The sequence below is a fragment of the Oncorhynchus mykiss genome, chromosome 21 (genome assembly GCF_013265735.2).
Source record: "Oncorhynchus mykiss isolate Arlee chromosome 21, USDA_OmykA_1.1, whole genome shotgun sequence".
Classification (NCBI taxonomy): domain Eukaryota; kingdom Metazoa; phylum Chordata; class Actinopteri; order Salmoniformes; family Salmonidae; genus Oncorhynchus; species Oncorhynchus mykiss.
Genome location: NC_048585.1, coordinates 8,170,995 through 8,193,354, shown reverse-complemented (window position 1 = coordinate 8,193,354; position 22,360 = coordinate 8,170,995). Strand labels below are relative to the sequence as shown.

General features: G+C 49.5%; 1 protein-coding gene across 1 annotated transcript; it reads left to right on the top strand.

The window, feature by feature from the left end:
• The first annotated feature begins 4,967 nt into the window (after window positions 1-4,967).
• On the top strand, window positions 4,968-6,021 carry LOC118942993 (protein PELPK1-like). The gene is made up of 2 exons (XM_036958456.1): window positions 4,968-4,976; window positions 5,308-6,021. The coding sequence occupies exons 1-2, from the start codon at window positions 4,968-4,970 to the stop codon at window positions 6,019-6,021; spliced, it is 723 nt and encodes a 240-aa protein (XP_036814351.1).
• Window positions 6,022-22,360: the final 16,339 nt, after the last annotated feature.

Sequence of the window (22,360 nt, the reverse complement as noted above, 5' to 3'; positions counted from 1 at the left end):
TTTCACCCACATCTTCCCAGAGTCACCCTTACCCCTGGTCACACATTCCCAGAATCACCCGTCCCCCATTGTCTCTAGGGGACAATGCTAAGAGTGGTCCGGCTCAAAGAGTAACTCAAACAGTAACTCAAATAGTAACTCAAACAGTAACTCAAACAGTAACTCAAACAGTAACTCAAACAGTAACTCAAACAGTAACTCAAACAGTAACTCAGACAGTAACTCTAACAGTAACTCTAACAGTAACTCAGACAGTAACTCTAACAGTAACTCAAGCAGTAACTCAAACAGTAACTCTAACAGTAACTCAAACAGTAACTCAAACAGTAACTCAAGCAGTAACTCAAACAGTAACTCAAACAGTAACTCAAACAGTAACTCAAGCAGTAACTCAAACAGTAACTCAAACAGTAACTCAAACAATAACTCAAACAGTAACTCTAACAGTAACTCAAACAGTAACTCAAACAGTAACTCTAACAGTAACTCAAACAGTAACTCAAACAGTAACTCAAACAGTAACTCAAGCAGTAACTCAAGCAGTAACTCTAACAGTAACTCTAACAGTAACTCTAACAGTAACTCAAACAGTAACTCAAACAGTAACTCAAACAGTAACTCAAGCAGTAACTCAAGCAGTAACTCTAACAGTAACTCTAACAGTAACTCTAACAGTAACTCAAACAGTAACTCAAACAGTAACTCAAACAGTAACTCAAACAGTAACTCAAACAGTAGAACATTTAAACGTGTTAACCCTCGCAAGGCTGCAGGCCCAGACGGCATCCTCAGCCTCGTCCTCAGAGCATGCGCAGACCAGCTGGCTGGTGTGTTTACGGACATATTCAATCAATCCTTATCCCAGTCTGTTGTTCCCACATGGTTCAAGAGGGCCACCATTGTTACTGTTCCCAAGAAAGCTAAGGTAACTGAGCTAAACGACTACCGCCCCGTAGCACTCACTTCCGTCATCATGAAGTGCTTTGAGAGACTAGTCAAGGACCATATCACCTCCACCCTACCTGACACCCTAGACCCACTCCAATTTGCTTACCGCCCAAATAGGTCCACAGACGATGCAATCTCAACCACACTGCACACTGCCCTAACCCATCTGGACAAGAGGAATACCTATGTGAGAATGCTGTTCATTGACTACAGCTCGGCATTCAACGCCATAGTACCCTCCAAACTTGTCATCAAGCTCGAGACCCTGGGTCTCGACCCCGCCCTGTGCAACTGGGTACTGGACTTCCTGACGGGACGCCCCCAGGTGGTGAGGGTAGGCAACAACATTTCCACCCCGCTGATCCTCAACACTGGGGCCCCACAAGGGTGCGTTCTGAGCCCTCTCCTGTACTCCCCGTTCACCCACGACTGCGTGGCCACGCACGCCTCCAACTCAATCATCAAGTTTGCGGACGACACTACAGTGGTAGGCTTGATTACCAACAACGACGAGACGGCCTACAGGGAGGAGGTGAGGGCCCTCGGAGTGTGGTGTCAGGAAAATAACCTCACACTCAACGTCAACAAAACTAAGGAGATGATTGTGGACTTCAGGAAACAGCAGAGGGAACACCCCCCTATCCACATCGATGGGACAGTAGTGGAGAGGGTAGTAAGTTTTAAGTTCCTCGGCGTACACATCACAGACAAACTGAATTGATCCACCCACACAGACAGCATCGTGAAGAAGGCTCAGCAGCGCCTCTTCAACCTCAGGAGGCTGAAGAAATTTGGCTTGTCACCAAAAGCACTCACAAACTTCTACAGATGCACAATCGAGAGCATCCTGGCGGGCTGTATCACCGCCTGGTACGGCAACTGCTCCGCCCACAACCGTAAGGCTCTCCAGAGGGTAGTGAGGTCTGCACAACGCATCACCGGGGGCAAACTACCTGCCCTCCAGGACACCTACACCACCCGATGTCACAGGAAGGCCATAAAGATCATCAAGGACAACAACCACCCGAGCCACTGCCTGTTCACCCCGCTATCATCCAGAAGGCGACGTCAGTACAGGTGCATCAAAGCTGGGACCGAGAGACTGAAAAACAGCTTCTATCTCAAGGCCATCAGACTGTTAAACAGCCACCACTAACATTGAGTGGCTGCTGCCAACACACTGACACTGACTCAACTCCAGCCACTTTAATAATGGGAATTGATGGAAATTGATGTAAAATATATCACTAGCCACTTTAAACAATGCTACTTAATATAATGTTACTTACCCTACATTATTCATCTCATATGCATACGTATATACTGTACTCTATATCATCGACTGTATCCTTATGTAATACATGTATCACTAGCCACTTTAACTATGCCACTTTGTTTACATACTCATCTCATATGTATATACTGTACTCGATACCATCTACTGTATCTTGCCTATGCCGCTCTGTACCATCACTCATTCATATATCCTTATGTACATATTCTTTATCCCCTTACACTGTGTACAAGACAGTAGTTTTGGAATTGTTAGTTAGATTACTTGTTATTACTGCATTGTCGGAACTAGAAGCACAAGCATTTCGCTACAATCGCATTAACATCTGCTAACCATGTGTATGTGACAAATAAAATTTGATTTGATTTAACTCAAACAGTACGTTGTGCACTACGTAGGGAATAGGGTGCCATATTCTCATAGGGCTCTGGTCTAAACTAGTGCACTACGTAGGGAATAGGGTTCCATATTCCCATAGGGCTCTGGTCTAAACTAGTGCACTACGTAGGGAATAGGGTGCCATATTCTCATAGGGCTCTGGTCTAAACTAATGCACTACGTAGGGAATAGGGTTCCATATTCCCATAGGGCTCTGGTCTAAACTAGTGCACTACGTAGGGAATAGGGTGCCATATTCTCATAGGGCTCTGGTCTAAACTAATGCACTACGTAGGGAATAGGGTTCCATATTCCCATAGGGCTCTGGTCTAAACTAGTGCACTACGTAGGGAATAGGGTGCCATATTCTCATAGGGCTCTGGTCTAAACTAATGCACTACGTAGGGAATAGGGTTCCATATTCCCATAGGGCTCTGGTCTAAACTAGTGCACTACGTAGGGAATAGGGTGCCATATTCTCATAGGGCTCTGGTCTAAACTAGTGCACTACGTAGGGAATAGGGTGCCATATTCTCATAGGGCTCTGGTCTAAACTAATGCACTACGTAGGGAATAGGGTTCCATATTCCCATAGGGCTCTGGTCTAAACTAGTGCACTACGTAGGGAATAGGGTGCCATATTCTCATAGGGCTCTGGTCTAAACTAATGCACTACGTAGGGAATAGGGTTCCATATTCCCATAGGGCTCTGGTCTAAACTAGTGCACTACGTAGGGAATAGGGTGCCATATTCCCATAGGGCTCTGGTCTAAACTAATGCACTACGTAGGGAATAGGGTTCCATATTCCCATAGGGCTCTAGTCTAAACTAGTGTACTACGTAGGGAATAGGGTTCCATATTCCCATAGGGCTCTGGTCTAAACTAGTGTACTACGTAGGGAATAGGGTGCCATATTCCCATAGGGCTCTAGTCTAAACTAATGCACTACGTAGGGAATAGGGTGCCATATTCCCATAGGGCTCTGGTCTAAACTAGTGCACTACGTAGGGAATAGGGTTCCATATTCCCATAGGGCTCTGGTCTAAACTAGTGCACTACGTAGGGAATAGGGTGCCATATTCCCATAGGGCTCTGGTCTAAACTAATGCACTACGTAGGGAATAGGGTTCCATATTCCCATAGGGCTCTGGTCTAAACTAATGCACTACGTAGGGAATAGGGTTCCATATTCCCATAGGGCTCTGGTCTAAACTAATGCACTACGTAGGGAATAGGGTGCCATATTCCCATAGGGCTCTGGTCTAAACTAATGCACTACGTAGGGAATAGGGTGCCATATTCCCATAGGGCTCTGGTCTAAACTAATGCACTACGTAGGGAATAGGGTTCCATATTCCCATAGGGCTCTAGTCTAAACTAGTGTACTACGTAGGGAATAGGGTTCCATATTCCCATAGGGCTCTAGTCTAAACTAGTGCACTACGTAGGGAATAGGGTTCCATATTCCCATAGGGCTCTGGTCTAAACTAATGCACTACGTAGGGAATAGGGTTCCATATTCCCATAGGGCTCTAGTCTAAACTAATGCACTACGTAGGGAATAGGGTTCCATATTCCCATAGGGCTCTGGTCTAAACTAATGCACTACGTAGGGAATAGGGTGCCATATTCCCATAGGGCTCTGGTCTAAACTAATGCACTACGTAGGGAATAGGGTGCCATATTCCCATAGGGCTCTAGTCTAAACTAATGCACTACGTAGGGAATAGGGTTCCATATTCCCATAGGGCTCTAGTCTAAACTAATGCACTACGTAGGGAATAGGGTGCCATATTCCCATAGGGCTCTGGTCTAAACTAATGCACTACGTAGGGAATAGGGTGCCATATTCCCATAGGGCTCTGGTCTAAACTAATGCACTACGTAGGGAATAGGGTGCCATATTCCCATAGGGCTCTGGTCTAAACTAATGCACTACGTAGGGAATAGGGTGCCATATTCCCATAGGGCTCTGGTCTAAACTAATGCACTACGTAGGGAATAGGGTTCCATATTCCCATAGGGCTCTGGTCTAAACTAATGCACTACGTAGGGAATAGGGTGCCATATTCCCATAGGGCTCTAGTCTAAACTAGTGCACTACATAGGGAATAGGGTGCCATATTCTCATAGGGCTCTGGTCTAAATTAGTGTACTACGTAGGGAATATGGTGCCATTTGGGCCAAGATTCACATCTCTTTATTTTCTGTCCCATTTGTTTCGGTGCTTTTGTCAGACATCTTCTAGTCTGTCTCACTAGAAGAGGTTTTAACACACAGCACATTTTAACAGGCTCGCATTAAAAAAGCCACAGTCCTTAAAAACCCTGGTTGTTTTTTTTAGCATGTCTCTGGTACAAAGAGACGAAAGAGGAAAAGAGGCTTTGAATACCGACAAAAGAAATGCAGCCAGTCGCCAAGCAGGCAGCCGTAGCACACGGACCCTGGAGGGAGGAAGAGGAGGCTGAGCCAGCATCAAGAGGCCAGTAACTGCTCTTTGACTTAGGAGATGAAGAAGCCGGGCAACCCCCCTCTCCCTTCCATCCCCCTCTAACCCCTTCCTGAGGGGCAATCAACCATTTTCAGAATGTTCTGTCTGTAACGCTAATTTAGTACCAGGCTTTTAAAGACGCTCACCCACCTGCCTACGTACCCCTCCGTCTCCCCTCCCTTCTACCCCTTCAGAAGGCCCGTCTCCCCTCCCTTCAGAAGGCCCGTCTCCCCACCCTTCTCCCCCTTCAGAAGGCCCGTCTCCCCACCCTTCTCCCCCTTCAGAAGGCCCGTCTCACCACCCTTCTACCCCTTCAGAAGGCCCGTCTCCCCACCCTTCAGAAGGCCCGTCTCCCCACCCTTCCACTCCTTCAGAAGGCCCGTCTTCCCACCCTTCTCCCCCTTCAGAAGGCCCGTCTCCCCACCCTTCAGAAGGCCCGTCTCCCCACCCTTCCACTCCTTCAGAAGGCCCATCTCCCCACCCTTCCACTCCTTCAGAAGGCCCGTCTCCCCACCCTTCTCCCCCTTCAGAAGGCCCGTATCCCCACCCTTCAGAAGGCCCGTCTCCCCACCCTTCTGCCCCTTCAGAAGGCCCGTCTCCCCACCCTTCTACCCCTTCAGAAGGCCCGTCTCCCCACCCTTCAGAAGGCCCGTCTCCCCACCCTTCAGAAGGCCCGTCTCCCCACCCTTCCACTCCTTCAGAAGGCCTGTCTCCCCACCCTTCAGAAGGCCCGTCTCCCCACCCTTCAGAAGGCCCGTCTCCCCACCCTTCCACTCCTTCAGAAGGCCCGTCTCCCCACCCTTCTAGCCCTTCAGAAGGCCCGTCTCCCCACCCTTGAGAAGGCCCGTCTCCCCACCCTTCAGAAGGCCCGTCTCCCCACCCTTCTGCCCCTTCAGAGCAGCCAGTAAGTCTATTCCACCACAGGGTGGATATAGTCTATTACACCACAGGGTAGATATAGTCTGTCACACCACAGGGTAGATATAGTCTGTCACACCACAGGGTGGATATAGTCTGTCACACCACAGGGTGGATATAGTCTGTCACACCACAGGGTGGATATAGTCTATTCCACCACAGGGTGGATATAGTCTATTACACCACAGGGTAGATATAGTCTATTACACCACAGGGTAGATATAGTCTATTACACCACAGGGTGGATAGAGTCTATTACACCACATGGAGGATATAGTCTATTACACCACAGGATGGATATAGTCTATTACACCACAGGGTGGATATAGTCTATTACACCACAGGGTAGATATAGTCTATTACACCACATGGAGGATATAGTCTATTACACCACAGGATGGATATAGTCTATTACACCACAGGGTGGATATAGTCTATTACACCACATGGTGGATATAGTCTATTACACCACAGGGTAGATATAGTCTATTACACCACAGGGTGGATATAGTCTATTCCACCACAGGGTGGATATAGTCTATTCCACCACAGGGTGGATATAGTCCATTACACCACAGGGTGGATATAGTCTATTCCTCCACAGGGTAGATATAGTCTATTACACCACAAGGTGGATATAGTCTATTACACCACAGGGTGGATATAGTCTATTCCACCACAGGGTGGATATAGTCTATTCCACCACAGGGTAGATATAGTCGATTACACCACAAGGTGGATATAGTCTATTCCACCACAGGGTAGATATAGTCTATTACACCACAAGGTGGATATAGTCTATTCCACCACAGGGTGGATATAGTCTATTACACCACAGGGTGGATATAGTCTATTACACCACAGGGTAGATATAGTCTATTCCACCACAGGGTAGATATAGTCTATTACACCACAAGGTGGATATAGTCTATTCCACCACAGGGTGGATATAGTCTATTACACCACAGGGTGGATATAGTCTATTCCACCACAGGGTGGATATACTGTAGTCTATTACACCACAGGGTGGATATAGTCTATTCCACCACAGGGTGGATATAGTCTATTACACCACAGGGTAGATATAGTCTATTACACCACAGGGAGGATATAGTCTATTCCACCACAGGGTGGATATAGTCTATTACACCACAGGGTAGATATAGTCTATTCCACCACAGGGTGGATATAGTCTATTACACCACAGGGTAGATATAGTCTATTACACCACAGGGAGGATATAGTCTATTCCACCACAGGGTGGATATTGTCTACTACACCACAGGGTGGATATAGTCTATTACACCACAGGGTGGATATAGTCTATTCCACCACAGGGTGGATGTAGTCTATTCCACCACAGGGTAGATATATTCTGTTACACCACAGGGTAGATATAGTCTATTACACCACAGGGTAGATATAGTCTATTACACCACAGGGTGGATATACTGTAGTCTTTATACACCACAGGGAGGATATAGTCTATTACACCACATGGTGGATATAGTCTATTACACCACAGGGTGGATATAGTCTATTACACCACAGGGTAGATATAGTCTATTACACCACAGGGTGGATATAGTCTATTACACCACAGGGTGGATATAGTCTATTACACCACAGGGTGGATATAGTCTATTACACCACAGGGTGGATATACTGTAGTCTATTCCACCACAGGGTGGATATACTGTAGTCTTTATACACCACAGGGTGGATATAGTCTATTACACCACAGGGTGGATATAGTCTATTACACCACAGGGTGGATATTGTCTACTACACCACAGGGTGGATATTGTCTACTACACCACAGGGTGAATATAGTCTATTCCACCACACGGTGGATATTGTCTACTACACCACAGGGTGGATAACAAGAGAGTAATAACAGAGAGGAGACTGGGTAATAACAGAGAGGAGACTGGGTAATAACAGAGAGGAGACTGGGTAATAACAGAGAGGAGACTGGGTAATAACAGAGAAGAGACTGGGAAATAACAGAGAGGAGACTGGGTAATAACAGAGAGGAGACTGGGTAATAACAGAGAGGAGACTGGGTAATAACAGAGAGGAGACTGGGTAATAACAGAGAAGAGACTGGGAAATAACAGAGAGGAGACTGGGTAATAACAGAGAGGAGTCTGGGTAATAACAGAGAGGAGTCTGGGTAACAAAGAGGAGTCTGGGTAATAACATAGAGGAGTCTGGGTAATAAAGCAGAGAGGAGTCTGGGTAATAAAGCAGAGAGGAGTCTGGGTAATAACAGAGAGGAGTCTGGGTAATAACAGAGAGGAGTCTGGATAATAAGGCAGAGAGGAGTCTGGGTAATATGGCAGAGAGGAGTCTGGGTAATATGGCAGAGAGGAGTCTGGGTAATAAAGCAGAGAGGAGTCTGGGTAATAAAGCAGAGAGGAGTCTGGGTAATAATAAAGAGGAGTCTGGGTAATAACAGAGAGGAGTCTGGGTAATAAAGCAGAGAGGAGTCTGGGTAATAACAGAGAGGAGTCTGGGTAATAACAAAGAGGAGTCTGGGTAATAACAAAGAGGAGTCTGGGTAATAACAAAGAGGAGTCTGGGTAATAACAAAGAGGAGTCTGGGTAATAACAGAGAGGAGTCTGGGTAACAACAGAGAGGAGTCTGGGTAATAAGGCAAAGAGAACTCTATAGAGCCCTAGAGGAGCCCTATGGACCGTGGTCAACAGTAGTGCACCACAAAGGGAATTAAGGTGCCATTTGGGCTGCCCTCCTAGTGTCTACGTTTGCTGCTGTTAGTCCAGTTAGCATTGTAGAGATCTTTCTCCTGTTGTTGTCCCATCGTCATGTGCTCTGTTCAGATGCCCACGACGCCGCTCGATGCTGTTTTCACACACGGGTTATGATGGACAACACTGGCTTTCAAACTCATTTCAAATGCATCCTATTTTCCATACCGACTTTTTCACAAATTTGATGCAGGGATCTTTTCCCAGCACATCGTCTTCCAGGGATTTGATAGATATACCATAATCCCTGTAAACTGATCTGAGATGGAAAACGGTCGGCATTTTAGACTAAAAAAAATCAATCAGGAAACTGTTGGGGGAAAGTTTAGTAAATCACCTTCTCTCTACCCGTTTTAATAAATAGTTTGTCTGCCCGTGGTACTGTCTGACTAAGTAGAATTTACAGTTAGGAAACATCGGGGAAACTAATACCAACGGCAAATCAGATGAAAACGGCCTGAATATGAAAACAACGTCAAGACGTAAACTCTTTTTTAGAAAAGCCTCTGGTAAACTCCACCGTAGAGCGCTATACAGGACACACAGGGTCTACGGTCCAGGAGGTTCATCCAGGAGGTTACAGAGGACACACAGGGTCTACGGTCCAGGAGTTTACAGAGGACACACAGGGTCTACGGTCCAGGAGGTTCATCCAGGAGGATACAGAGGACAAACAGGGTCTACGGTCCAGGAGGTTCATCCAGGAGGTTACAGAGGACACACAGGGTCTACGGTCCAGGAGGTTACACAGGAGGTTACAGAGGACACACAGGGTCTTCGGTCCAGGAGGTTACACAGGAGGTTACAGAGGACACACAGGGTCTACGGTCCAGGAGGTTACACAGGAGGTTACAGAGGATACACAGGATCTACGGTCCAGGAGGTTACAGAGGACACACAGGGTCTACGGTCCAGGAGGTTAGAGGACACACAGGGTCTACGGTCCAGGAGGTTCATCCAGGAGGTTACAGAGGACACACAGGGTCTACGGTCCAGGAGGTTAAAAAGGACACACAGGGTCTATGGTCCCGGAGGTTACAGAGGACACACAGGGATACGGTCCATGAGGTTAGAGGACACAGGGTCTACGGTCCAGGAGGTTACAGAGAACACACATGGTCTACGGTCCAGGAGGTTACAGAGGACACACAGGGTCTATGGTCCAGGAGGTTATACAGGAGGTTACAGAGGACACACAGGGTCTACGGTCCAGGAGGTTAGAGGACACACAGGCATACGGTCCAGGAGGTTATATAGGAGGTTACAGAGGACACAAAGGGATACGGTCCAGGAGGTTACACAGGAGGTTACAGAGGACACACAGGGATACGGTCCAGGAGGTTAGAGGACACACAGGCATACGGTCCAGGAGGTTACAGAGGACACACAGGGTCTACGGTCCAGGAGGTTACACAGGAGGTTACAGAGGACACACAGGGTCTACGGTCCAGGAGGTTTTACAGGAGGTTACAGAGGACACACAGGGTCTACGGTCCAGGAGGTTCATCCAGGAGGTTACAGAGGATACACATGGTCTACGGTCCAGGAGGTTACAGAGGACACACAGGGTCTACGGTCCAGGAGGTTACAGAGGACACACAGGGTCTACGGTCCAGGAGTTTACAGAGGACACACAGGGTCTACGGTCCAGGAGGTTCATCCAGGAGGTTACAGAGGACAAACAGGGTCTACAGTCCAGGAGGTTCATCCAGGAGGTTACAGAGGACACACAGGGTCTACGGTCCAGGAGGTTACAGAGGACACACAGGGTCAACGGTCCAGGAGGTTAGAGGACACACAAGCATACGGTCCAGGAGGTTACACAGGAGGTTCCAGAGGACACACAGGGATACGGTCCAGGAGGTTAGAGGACACACAGGGTCTACGGTCCAGGAGGTTGCAGAGGACACACAGGGATACGGTCCATGAGGTTAGAGGACACAGGGTCAACGGTCCAGGAGGTTAGAGGACACACAAGCATACGGTCCAGGAGGTTATACAGGAGGTTCCAGAGGACACACAGGGATACGGTCCAGGAGGTTAGAGGACACACAGGGTCTACGGTCCAGGAGGTTACAGAGGACATACAGGGTCTACGGTCCAGGAGGTTACAGAGGACACACAGGGTCTACGGTCCAGGAGGTTAGAGGACACACAGGCATACGGTCCAGGAGGTTATACAGGAGGTTACAGAGGACACACAGGGTCTACGGTCCAGGAGGTTACACAGGAGGTTACAGAGGACACACAGGGTCTTCGGTCCAGGAGGTTACACAGGAGGTTACAGAGGACACACAGGGTCTACGGTCCAGGATGTTACACAGGAGGTTACAGAGGATACACATGATCTACGGTCCAGGAGGTTACAGAGGACACACAGGGTCTACGGTCCAGGAGGTTAGAGGACACACAGGGTCTACGGTCCAGGAGGTTCATCCAGGAGGTTACAGAGGACACACAGGGTCTACGGTCCAGGAGGTTAAAAAGGACACACAGGGTCTATGGTCCCAGAGGTTATACAGGAGGTTACAGAGGACACACAGGATCTACGGTCCAGGAGGTTACAGAGGACACACATGGTCTACGGTCCAGGAGGTTACAGAGGACACACAGGGTCTATGGTCCAGGAGGTTATACAGGAGGTTACAGAGGACACACAGGATCTACGGTCCAGGAGGTTACACAGGAGGTTACAGAGGACACACAGGGTCTATGGTCCAGGAGGTTAGAGGACACACAGGGTCTACAGTCCAGGAGGTTACACAGGAGGTTACAGAGGACACACAGGGTCTATGGTCCAGGAGGTTACAGAGGACACACAGGGTCTACGGTCCAGGAGGTTAGAGGACACACAGGGTCTACGGTCCAGGAGGTTACACAGGAGGTTACAGAGGACACACAGGGTCTACGGTCCAGGAGGTTAGAGGACACACAGGGTCTACGGTCCAGGAGGTTCCAGAGGACACATAGGGTCTACGGTCCAGGAGGTTACACAGGAGGTTACAGAGGACACACAGGGTCTACGGTCCAGGAGGTTAGACACACCGGGTCTACGGTCCAGGAGGTTACACAGGAGGTTACAGAGGACACACAGGGTCTACGGTCCAGGAGGTTAGAGGACACACAGGGTCTACGGTCCAGGATGTTATACAGGAGGTTACATAGGACACACATGGATACGGTCCAGGAGATTACAGAGGACACACAGGGTCTACGGTCCAGGAGGTTATACAGGAGGTTACAGAGGACACACAGGGATACGGTCCAGGAGGTTAGAGGACACACAGGGTCTACGGTCCAGGAGGTTACACAGGACACACAGGGATACGGTCCAGGAGGTTCATCCAGGAGGTTACAGAGGACACATAGGGATACGGTCCAGGAGGTTCATCCAGGAGGTTACAGAGGACACACAGGGTCTACGGTCCAGGAGGTTACAGAGGACACACAGGGATAAGTCTACGTTAGACATTAGGAATGGACACACAGGGATAAGTCTGTTAGACATTAGGAAAGGACACACCGGGATAAGTCTGTTAGACAGTTAGACATTAGGAAAGGACACACAGGGATAAGTCTGTTAGACAGTTAGATATTAGGAAAGGACACACCGGGATAAGTCTGTTAGACAGTTAGACATTAGGAAAGGACACACAGGGATAAGTTTAGTGTGACGTGAAATGAGGCCTGTTTTAGACGAAGTGAAGGACCAGTCAAAATTGTTGGCCACGCCCTACTCTCTATGACCTGATTGGCTCTGGTCTCCCAGTGCTGCCTAGTTCAGACCAGGACACAGACAGACTGGAAACTGCTGTTTCTCAGGGCATACTGCAGTTTCTCAGGGCATACTGCTGTTTCTCAGGGCATACTGCAGTTTCTCAGGGCATACTGCTGTTTCTCAGGGCATACTACTGTTTCTCAGGGCATACTGCTGTTTCTCAGGGCATACTACTGTTTCTCAGGGCATATCTCATACTGCTGTTTCTCAGGGCATACTGCTGTTTCTCAGGGCATACTGCTGTTTCTCAGGGAATACTGCTGTTTCTCAGGGCATACTGCTGTTTCTCAGGGCATACTGCTGTTTCTCAGGGCATACTACTGTTTCTCAGGGCATACTGCTGTTTCTCAGGGCATACTACTGTTTCTCAGGGCATACTGCTGTTTCTCAGGGAATACTGCTGTTTCTCAGGGCATACTACTGTTTCTCAGGGCATACTGCTGTTTCTCAGGGCATATCTCATACTGCTGTTTCTCAGGGCATACTGCTGTTTCTCAGGGCATACTACTGTTCATACTGCTGTTTCTCAGGGCATACTACTGTTCATACTGCTGTGTCTCAGGGCATACTGCTGTTCATACTGTTGTTCATACTGCTGTTTCTCAGGGCATACTGCTGTTCATACTGTTGTTCTTCAGGGCGTACTGCTGTTTCTTAGGGCATACTGCAGTTTCTCAGGACATACTGCTGTTTCTCAGTGCATACTGCAGTTTCTCAGGGCATACTGCAGTTTCTCAGGGCATACTGCTGTTTCTCAGGGCATAATGCTGTTTCTCAGGGCATACTGCAGTTTCTCAGGGCATACTGCAGTTTCTCAGTGCATAATGCTGTTTCTCAGGGCATACTGCTGTTTCTCAGGGCATACTGCTGTTTCTCAGGGCATACTGCTGTTTCTCAAGGCATACTGCTGTTTCTCAGGGCATGCTGCTCATACTGCTGTTTCTCAAGGAATACTGGTGTTTCTCAAGGCACACTGCTGTTTCTCAGGGCAAACTGCTGTTTCTCAGAGCAAACTGCTGTTTCTCAGGGCAAACTGCTGTTTTTCAGGGCATACTGTTATTCATTCTGTTGTTTCTCAGGGCATACTGCAGGTTCTCAGGGCATACTGCAGGTTCTCAGGACATACTGTTATTTCTCAGGGCATACTGTTATTTCTCAGGGCATACTGCTGTATCTCAGGGCATACTGCTGTATCTCAGGGCATACTGTTGTATCTCAGGGCATACTGTTGTTTCTCAGGGCATACTGCTGTATCTCAGGGCATACTGCTGTTTCTCAGGGCATGCTGTTGTTTCTCAGGGCATACTGCTGTATCTCAGGGCATACTGCTGTATCTCAGGGCATACTGCTGTATCTCAGGGCATACTGCAGGTCCTCAGGTTATGTACAATCACAGAGAGAGAGAGAGAGAGAGAGAGAGAGAGAGAGACAACAGCACTAAGCTCCCCACTAAGGTCTATTCTTCACGACACCCATCCATTTGGGGAGAAGAAATTACACACACCTTCCATTACTACCTTGGCAGATACACTGAGTCAATAAAGGAGGTAATGAGACGAATTACTTCTTGAGTGTAAGTCAGAACGTTTGGGTTCAGAAGCCATTGGCTGACCTCTGAAATGGAACCCTATTCCTGATCTAAATCAAATCAATCACATGCTAATTTGGCACATGCTTCGGAGAGAACACATTTTGGGCTAACAGTGAAAATGTTTACTTACGGGTCCTTCCCAACAAAGAAAATAGAGAAACAATAGAAAACTAATAATAAAATACATAACGAGTAACAATAACTTGGCTGTATACAGGAAGTACCAGTACTGAGTCAATGTGGAGGGTTATGAGGTAATAACTTGGCTGTATACAGGAAGTACCAGTACTGAGTCAATGTGGAGGGTGATGAGGTAATAACTTGGCTGTATACAGGAAGTACCAGTACTGAGTCAATGTGGAGGGTGATGAGGTAATAACTTGGCTGTATACAGGAAGTACCAGTACTGAGTCAATGTGGAGGGTGATGAGGTAATAACTTGGCTGTATACAGGAAGTACCAGTACTGAGTCAATGTGGAGGGTGATGAGGTAATAACTTGGCTGTATACAGGAAGTACCCATACTGAGTCAATGTGGAGGGTTATGAGGTAATAACTTGGCTGTATACAGGAAGTACCAGTACTGAGTCAATGTGGAGGGTGATGAGGTAATAACTTGGCTGTATACAGGAAGTACCAGTACTGAGTCAATGTGGAGGGTGATGAGGTAATAACTTGGCTGTATACAGGAAGTACCAGTACTGAGTCAATGTGGAGGGTTATGAGGTAATAACTTGGCTGTATACAGGAAGTACCAGTACTGAGTCAATGTGGAGGGTGATGAGGTAATAACTTGGCTGTATACAGGAAGTACCAGTACTGAGTCAATGTGGAGGGTGATGAGGTAATAACTTGGCTGTATACAGGAAGTACCAGTACTGAGTCAATGTGGAGGGTGATGAGGTAATAACTTGGCTGTATACAGGAAGTACCAGTACTGAGTCAATGTGGAGGGTGATGAGGTAATAACTTGGCTGTATACAGGAAGTACCAGTACTGAGTCAATGTGGAGGGTGATGAGGTAATAACTTGGCTGTATACAGGAAGTACCAGTACTGAGTCAATGTGGAGGGTGATGAGGTAATAACTTGGCTGTATACAGGAAGTACCAGTACTGAGTCAATGTGGAGGGTTATGAGGTAATAACTTGGCTGTATACAGGAAGTACCAGTACTGAGTCAATGTGGAGGGTGATGAGGTAATAACTTGGCTGTATACAGGAAGTACCAGTACTGAGTCAATGTGGAGGGTGATGAGGTAATAACTTGGCTGTATACAGGAAGTACCAGTACTGAGTCAATGTGGAGGGTGATAAGGTAATAACTTGGCTGTATACAGGAAGTACCAGTACTGAGTCAATGTGGAGGGTTATGAGGTAATAACTTGGCTGTATACAGGAAGTACCAGTACTGAGTCAATGTGGAGGGTGATGAGGTAATAACTTGGCTGTATACAGGAAGTACCAGTACTGAGTCAATGTGGAGGGTGATAAGGTAATAACTTGGCTGTATACAGGAAGTACCAGTACTGAGTCAATGTGGAGGGTGATGAGGTAATAACTTGGCTGTATACAGGAAGTACCAGTACTGAGTCAATGTGGAGGGTGATGAGGTAATAACTTGGCTGTATACAGGAAGTACCAGTACTGAGTCAATGTGGAGGGTGATGAGGTAATAACTTGGCTGTATACAGGAAGTACCAGTACTGAGTCAATGTGGAGGGTGATGAGGTAATAACTTGGCTGTATACAGGAAGTACCAGTACTGAGTCAATGTGGAGGGTGATGAGGTAATAACTTGGCTGTATACAGGAAGTACCAGTACTGAGTCAATGTGGAGGGTGATGAGGTAATAACTTGGCTGTATACAGGAAGTACCAGTACTGAGTCAATGTGGAGGGTGATGAGGTAATAACTTGGCTGTATACAGGAAGTACCAGTACTGAGTCAATGTGGAGGGTGATGAGGTAATAACTTGGCTGTATACAGGAAGTACCAGTACTGAGTGAATGTGGAGGGTGATGAGGTAATAACTTGGCTGTATACAGGAAGTACCAGTACTGAGTCAATGTGGAGGGTGGTGAGGTAATAACTTGGCTGTATACAGGAAGTACCAGTACTGAGTCAATGTGGAGGGTGATGAGGTAATAACTTGGCTGTATACAGGAAGTACCAGTACTGAGTCAATGTGGAGGGTGATAAGGTAATAACTTGGCTGTATACAGGAAGTACCAGTACTGAGTCAATGTGGAGGGTTATGAGGTAATAACTTGGCTGTATACAGGAAGTACCAGTACTGAGTCAATGTGGAGGGTGATGAGGTAATAACTTGGCTGTATACAGGAAGTACCAGTACTGAGTCAATGTGGAGGGTTATGAGGTAATAACTTGGCTGTATACAGGAAGTACCAGTACTGAGTGAATGTGGAGGGTGATGAGGTAATAACTTGGCTGTATACAGGAAGTACCAGTACTGAGTCAATGTGGAGGGTGATGAGGTAATAACTTGGCTGTATACAGGAAGTACCAGTACTGAGTCAATGTGGAGGGTTATGAGGTAATAACTTGGCTGTATACAGGAAGTACCAGTACTGAGTGAATGTGGAGGGTGATGAGGTAATAACTTGGCTGTATACAGGAAGTACCAGTACTGAGTCAATGTGGAGGGTGATGAGGTAATAACTTGGCTGTATACAGGAAGTACCAGTACTGAGTCAATGTGGAGGGTGATGAGGTAATAACTTGGCTGTATACAGGAAGTACCAGTACTGAGTCAATGTGGAGGGTGATGAGGTAATAACTTGGCTGTATACAGGAAGTACCAGTACTGAGTCAATGTGGAGGGTGGTGAGGTAATAACTTGGCTGTATACAGGAAGTACCAGTACTGAGTCAATGTGGAGGGTGATGAGGTAATAACTTGGCTGTATACAGGAAGTACCAGTACTGAGTCAATGTGGAGGGTTATGAGGTAATAACTTGGCTGTATACAGGAAGTACCAGTACTGAGTCAATGTGGAGGGTGATGAGGTAATAACTTGGCTGTATACAGGAAGTACCAGTACTGAGTCAATGTGGAGGGTGATGAGGTAATAACTTGGCTGTATCCAGGAAGTACCCGTACTGAGTCAATGTGGAGGGTTATGAGGTAATAACTTGGCTGTATACAGGAAGTACCAGTACTGAGTGAATGTGGTGGGTGATGAGGTAATAACTTGGCTGTATACAGGAAGTACCAGTACTGAGTCAATGTGGAGGGTGATGAGGTAATAACTTGGCTGTAAACAGGAAGTACCAGGACTGAGTGAATGTGGAGGGTTATGAGGTAATAACTTGGCTGTATACAGGAAGTACCAGTACTGAGTCAATGTGGAGGGTGATGAGATAATAACTTGGCTGTATACAGGGAGTACCAGTACTGAGTCAATGTGGAGGGTGATGAGGTAATAACTTGGCTGTATACAGGAAGTACCAGTACTGAGTCAATGTGGAGGTAGATACTGTATGTGTCACGACTCCCGCCGAAGTAGGATCCCCTGCCTGTTCGGGCGGTGCTCGGCGGTCGTTGTCACCGGCCTACTAGAAGTTGGCTCCCCTGCCTGTTCGGGCGGTGCTCGGCGGTTGTCGTCACCGGCCTACTAGAAGGTGGCTCCCCTGCCTGTTCGGGCGGCGCTCGGCGGTCGTCGTCACCGTCCTACTAGAAGTTGGCTCCCCTGCCTGTTCGGGCGGCGCTCGGCGGTCGTCGTCACCGGCCTACTAGAAGTTGGCTCCCCTGCCTGTTCGGGCGGCGCTCGGCGGTCGTCGTCACCGTCCTACTAGAAGTTGGCTCCCCTGCCTGTTCGGGCGGCGCTCGGCGGTCGTCGTCACCGGCCTACTAGAAGTTGGCTCCCCTGCCTGTTCGGGCGGCTCTCGGCGGTCGTCGTCACCGGCCTACTAGAAGTTGGCTCCCCTGCCTGTTCGGGCGGCGCTCGGCGGTCGTCGTCACCGGCCTACTAGAAGTTGGCTCCCCTGCCTGTTCGGGCGGCGCTCGGCGGTCGTCGTCACCGGCCTACTAGAAGTTGGCTCCCCTGCCTGTTCGGGCGGTGCTCGGCGGTCGTCGTCACCGGCCTACTAGAAGTTGGCTCCCCTGCCTGTTCGGGCGGTGCTTGGCGGTCGTCGTCACCGGCCTACTAGAAGTTGGCTCCCCTGCCTGTTCGGGCGGTGCTCGGTGGTCGTCGTCACCGGCCTACTAGAAGTTGGCTCCCCTGCCTGTTCGGGCGGTGCTCGGCGGTCGTCGTCACCGGCCTTCTAGAAGGTGGCTCCCCTGCCTGTCCGGGCGGTGCTCGGCGGTCGTCGTCACCGGCCTACTAGAAGTTGGCTCCCCTGCCTGTTCGGGCGGTGCTCGGCGGTCGTCGTCACTGGCCTACTAGAAGGTGGCTCCCCTGCCTGTTCGGGCGGTGCTCGGCGGTCGTCGTCACCGGCCTACTAGAAGTTGGCTCCCCTGCCTGTCCGGGCGGTGCTCGGCGGTCGTCGTCACCGGCCTACTAGAAGTTGGCTCCCCTGCCTGTCCGGGCGGTGCTCGGCGGTCGTCGTCACCGGCCTACTAGAAGTTGGCTCCCCTGCCTGTCCGGGCGGTGCTCGGTGGTCGTCGTCACCGGCCTACTAGCCGCCACCGATCCCTTTTCCCTTCTCTGTTAGTTTTGTCTTATGAGTTGCACCTGTTTCCAATTTGTGTTTCTTGATATGTTTCCCTATTTAAGATTGTGGAACCTGCCCTTTGTTGTGCGTGATTATGTTTGGGTTGGTCAGTGTTTGGGCCCTGTGTTTGGGTTGGTCAGCGTTTGGGCCCTGTGTTTGGGTTGGTCAGCGTTTGGGCCCTGTGTTTGGGTTGGTCAGCGTTTGGGCCCTGTGTTTGGGTTGGTCAGCGTTTGGGCCCTGTGTTTGGGTTGGTCAGCGTTTGGGCCCTGTGTTTGGGTTGGTCAGCGTTTGGGCCCTGTGTTTGGGTTGGTCAGCGTTTGGGCCCTGTGTTTGGGTTGGTCAGCGTTTGGGCCCTGTGTTTGGGTTGGTCAGCGTTTGGGCCCTGTGTTTGGGTTGGTCAGCGTTTGGACCCTGTGTTTGGGTTGGTCAGCGTTTGGGCCCTGTGTTTGGGTTGGTCAGCGTTTGGGCCCTGTGTTTGGGTTGGTCAGCGTTTGGGCCCTGTGTTTGGGTTGGTCAGCGTTTGGGTCCTGTGTTTGGGTTGGTCAGCGTTTGGGCCCTGTGTTTGGGTTGGTCAGCGTTTGGGCCCTGTGTTTGGGTTGGTCAGCGTTTGGGTCCTGTGTTTGGGTTGGTCAGAGTTTGGGCCCTGTGTTTGGGTTGGTCAGCGTTTGGGCCCTGTGTTTGGGTTGGTCAGCGTTTGGGCCCTGTGTTTGGGTTGGTCAGCGTTTGGGCCCTGTGTTTGGGTTGGTCAGTGTTTGGGCCCTGTGTTTGGGTTGGTCAGCGTTTGGGCCCTGTGTTTGGGTTGGTCAGCGTTTGGGCCCTGTGTTTGGGTTGGTCAGCGTTTGGGCCCTGTGTTTGGGTTGGTCAGAGTTTGGGCCCTGTGTTTGGGTTGGTCAGCGTTTGGGCCCTGTGTTTGGGTTGGTCAGCGTTTGGGCCCTGTGTTTGGGTTGGTCAGCGTTTGGGCCCTGTGTTTGGGTTGGTCAGCGTTTGGGTCCTGTGTTTGGGTTGGTCAGCGTTTGGGCCCTGTGTTTGGGTTGGTCAGAGTTTGGGCCCTGTGTTTGGGTTGGTCAGCGTTTGGGTCCTGTGTTTGGGTTGGTCAGCGTTTGGGCCCTGTGTTTGGGTTGGTCAGCGTTTGGGCCCTGTGTTTGGGTTGGTCAGCGTTTGGGTCCTGTGTTTGGGTTGGTCAGCGTTTGGGCCCTCTGTTTAGGTTGGTCAGAGTTTGGGCCCTGTGTTTGGGTTGGTCAGCGTTTGGGCCCTGTGTTTGGGTTGGTCAGAGTTTGGGCCCTGTGTTTGGGTTGGTCAGCGTTTGGGCCCTGTGTTTTGGGCATTTACCATTTTCGGTGCCGGAATAAAGTGCATTTATTTTCCCCCCTGGAACTCTCTGCTCTCTGCACCTGATTCCTACCTACACACCTAGTCAGCCGTGACAGAATCTTGCACCTTGACATGGAATCAGCAGGAGCCGCCACACCTCCTCTCCCATCGATGGAGGAGAGGGTCCTCCATCACACCTCCATTCTTCACAGGATAGGCTCTGCAATGGATCAGATGATGGAGAGGATGGACCGATGGGAGAGGGGAGGCCTTCCCACCTCATCTCCAGCGCCCCCTCCACCAGCACCACCTACCCCTGCTTCAGCATCCGGATCCGGGGCTCTGCGTCTGGCGCTCCCCAGGGAGTATGAAGGGACGGCGGCTGGGTGTCAGGGGTTTCTCCTCCAACTGAAATTATACCTAGCTACCGTCCGTCCGACTCCCTCAGTGGAGGAGAGTGTGAGCGTCCTCGTCTCCTGTCTGACGGGGCGAGCCCTGGAGTGGGCCAACGCAGTGTGGAATGGCCCAGACTCGGCGACTGATCACTACCCCGAGTTCACCCGCCGATTCCGGGCTGTGTTCGATCACCCACCCCCAGGTGAGTCCGCACCAGACTCACCCAGAGCTCCCTGTCAGCCATATGTTTGTGCTAACCTCTTTCCCTGGGTTTTCTCCCTCTCTACAGCATAAGGCGCTAGTCGATTCAGGCGCAGCTGGGAATTTCATGGATCATGGGCTCGCGCTAAGGCTAGGGATTCCCCTGGTGTCGTTAGACCAACCTTTCCCCGTGCACTCCTTAGATAGCCGACCATTAGGGTCAGGGCTGGTCAGGGAGGCCACGGTGCCGCTGGACATTGTAACGCAGAGGGGGGATCATAAAGAGTGGATTAGTCTCTTCCTTATCGATTCACCTGCGTTTCCAGTGGTGCTGGGAATTCCTTGGATAGCTCATCACAACCCGGTGATTTCACGGAGACAGGGGGCTCTTCGAGGGTCAGAGGAGTGTTCAGGCAGGTGTATAGGAGTTTCCGTAGGTGCGACTACGGTGGAAAGTCCAGACCAGGTTTCCGCTGTGCGCATTCCCTCTGAATATGCCGATTTGGCTATTGCTTTCTGTAAGAAGAAGGCGACCCAATTACCACCCCATCGTCGAGGGGACTGGGATTGCGCGTTAAACCTCCTGGAGAACGCTGCACTTCCTAGGAGTCATGTGTACCCATTGTCCCAGGAGGAGACAGTGGCTATGGATACATATGTTACTGAATCGCTGGGGCAGGGGTACACGTCACCCGTGGAGGGAGGTCTGCGTCCGTGCATTGATTATAGAGGTCTAAATTCCATCACAGTGGGGTTTAGTTACCCACTACCTCTCATCGCTACGGCGGTGGAATCATCATTCAGCTCGTCCATCTTTCAACTCATCCATCGTTCAGCTCGTCCATCGTTCAGCTCATCCATCGTTCAGCTCATCCGTCGTTCAGCTCATCCGTCGTTCAGCTCATCCGTCGTTCAGCTCATTCAGCTCGTCCATCGTTCAGCTCATCCGTCGTTCAGCTCATCCATCGTTCAGCTCATCCGTCGTTCAGCTCATTCAGCTCGTCCATCGTTCAGCTCATCCGTCGTTCAGCTCATCCATCGTTCAGCTCATCCGTCGTTCAGCTCATTCAGTTCGTCCGTCGTTCAGCTCATCCGTCGTTCAGCTCATCCGTCGTTCAGCTCATCCGTCGTTCAGCTCATTCAGTTCGTCCGTCGTTCAGTTCGTCCGTCGTTCAGCTCGTCCATCATTCAGCTCGTCCGTCTCGTCCATCGTTCAGCTCATCCATCGTTCAGCTCATTCAGCTCGTCCATCGTTCAGCTCATCCATCGTTCAGCTCATCCATCGTTCAGCTCATCCATCGTTCAGCTCGTCCATCGTTCAGCTCATCCATCGTTCAGCTCATTCAGCTCATCCATCGTTCAGCTCATCCATCGTTCAGCTCATCCATCGTTCAGCTCATTCAGCTCGTCCATCTTTCAGCTCATCCATCATTCAGCTCATCCATCGTTCAGCTCATTCAGCTCGTCCATCGTTCAGCTCATCCATCGTTCAGCTCATCCATCGTTCAGCTCATCCATCGTTCAGCTTGTCCATCATTCAGCTCATCCATCGTTCAGCTCATTCAGCTTGTCCATCATTCAGCTCATCCATCGTTCAGCTCGTCCA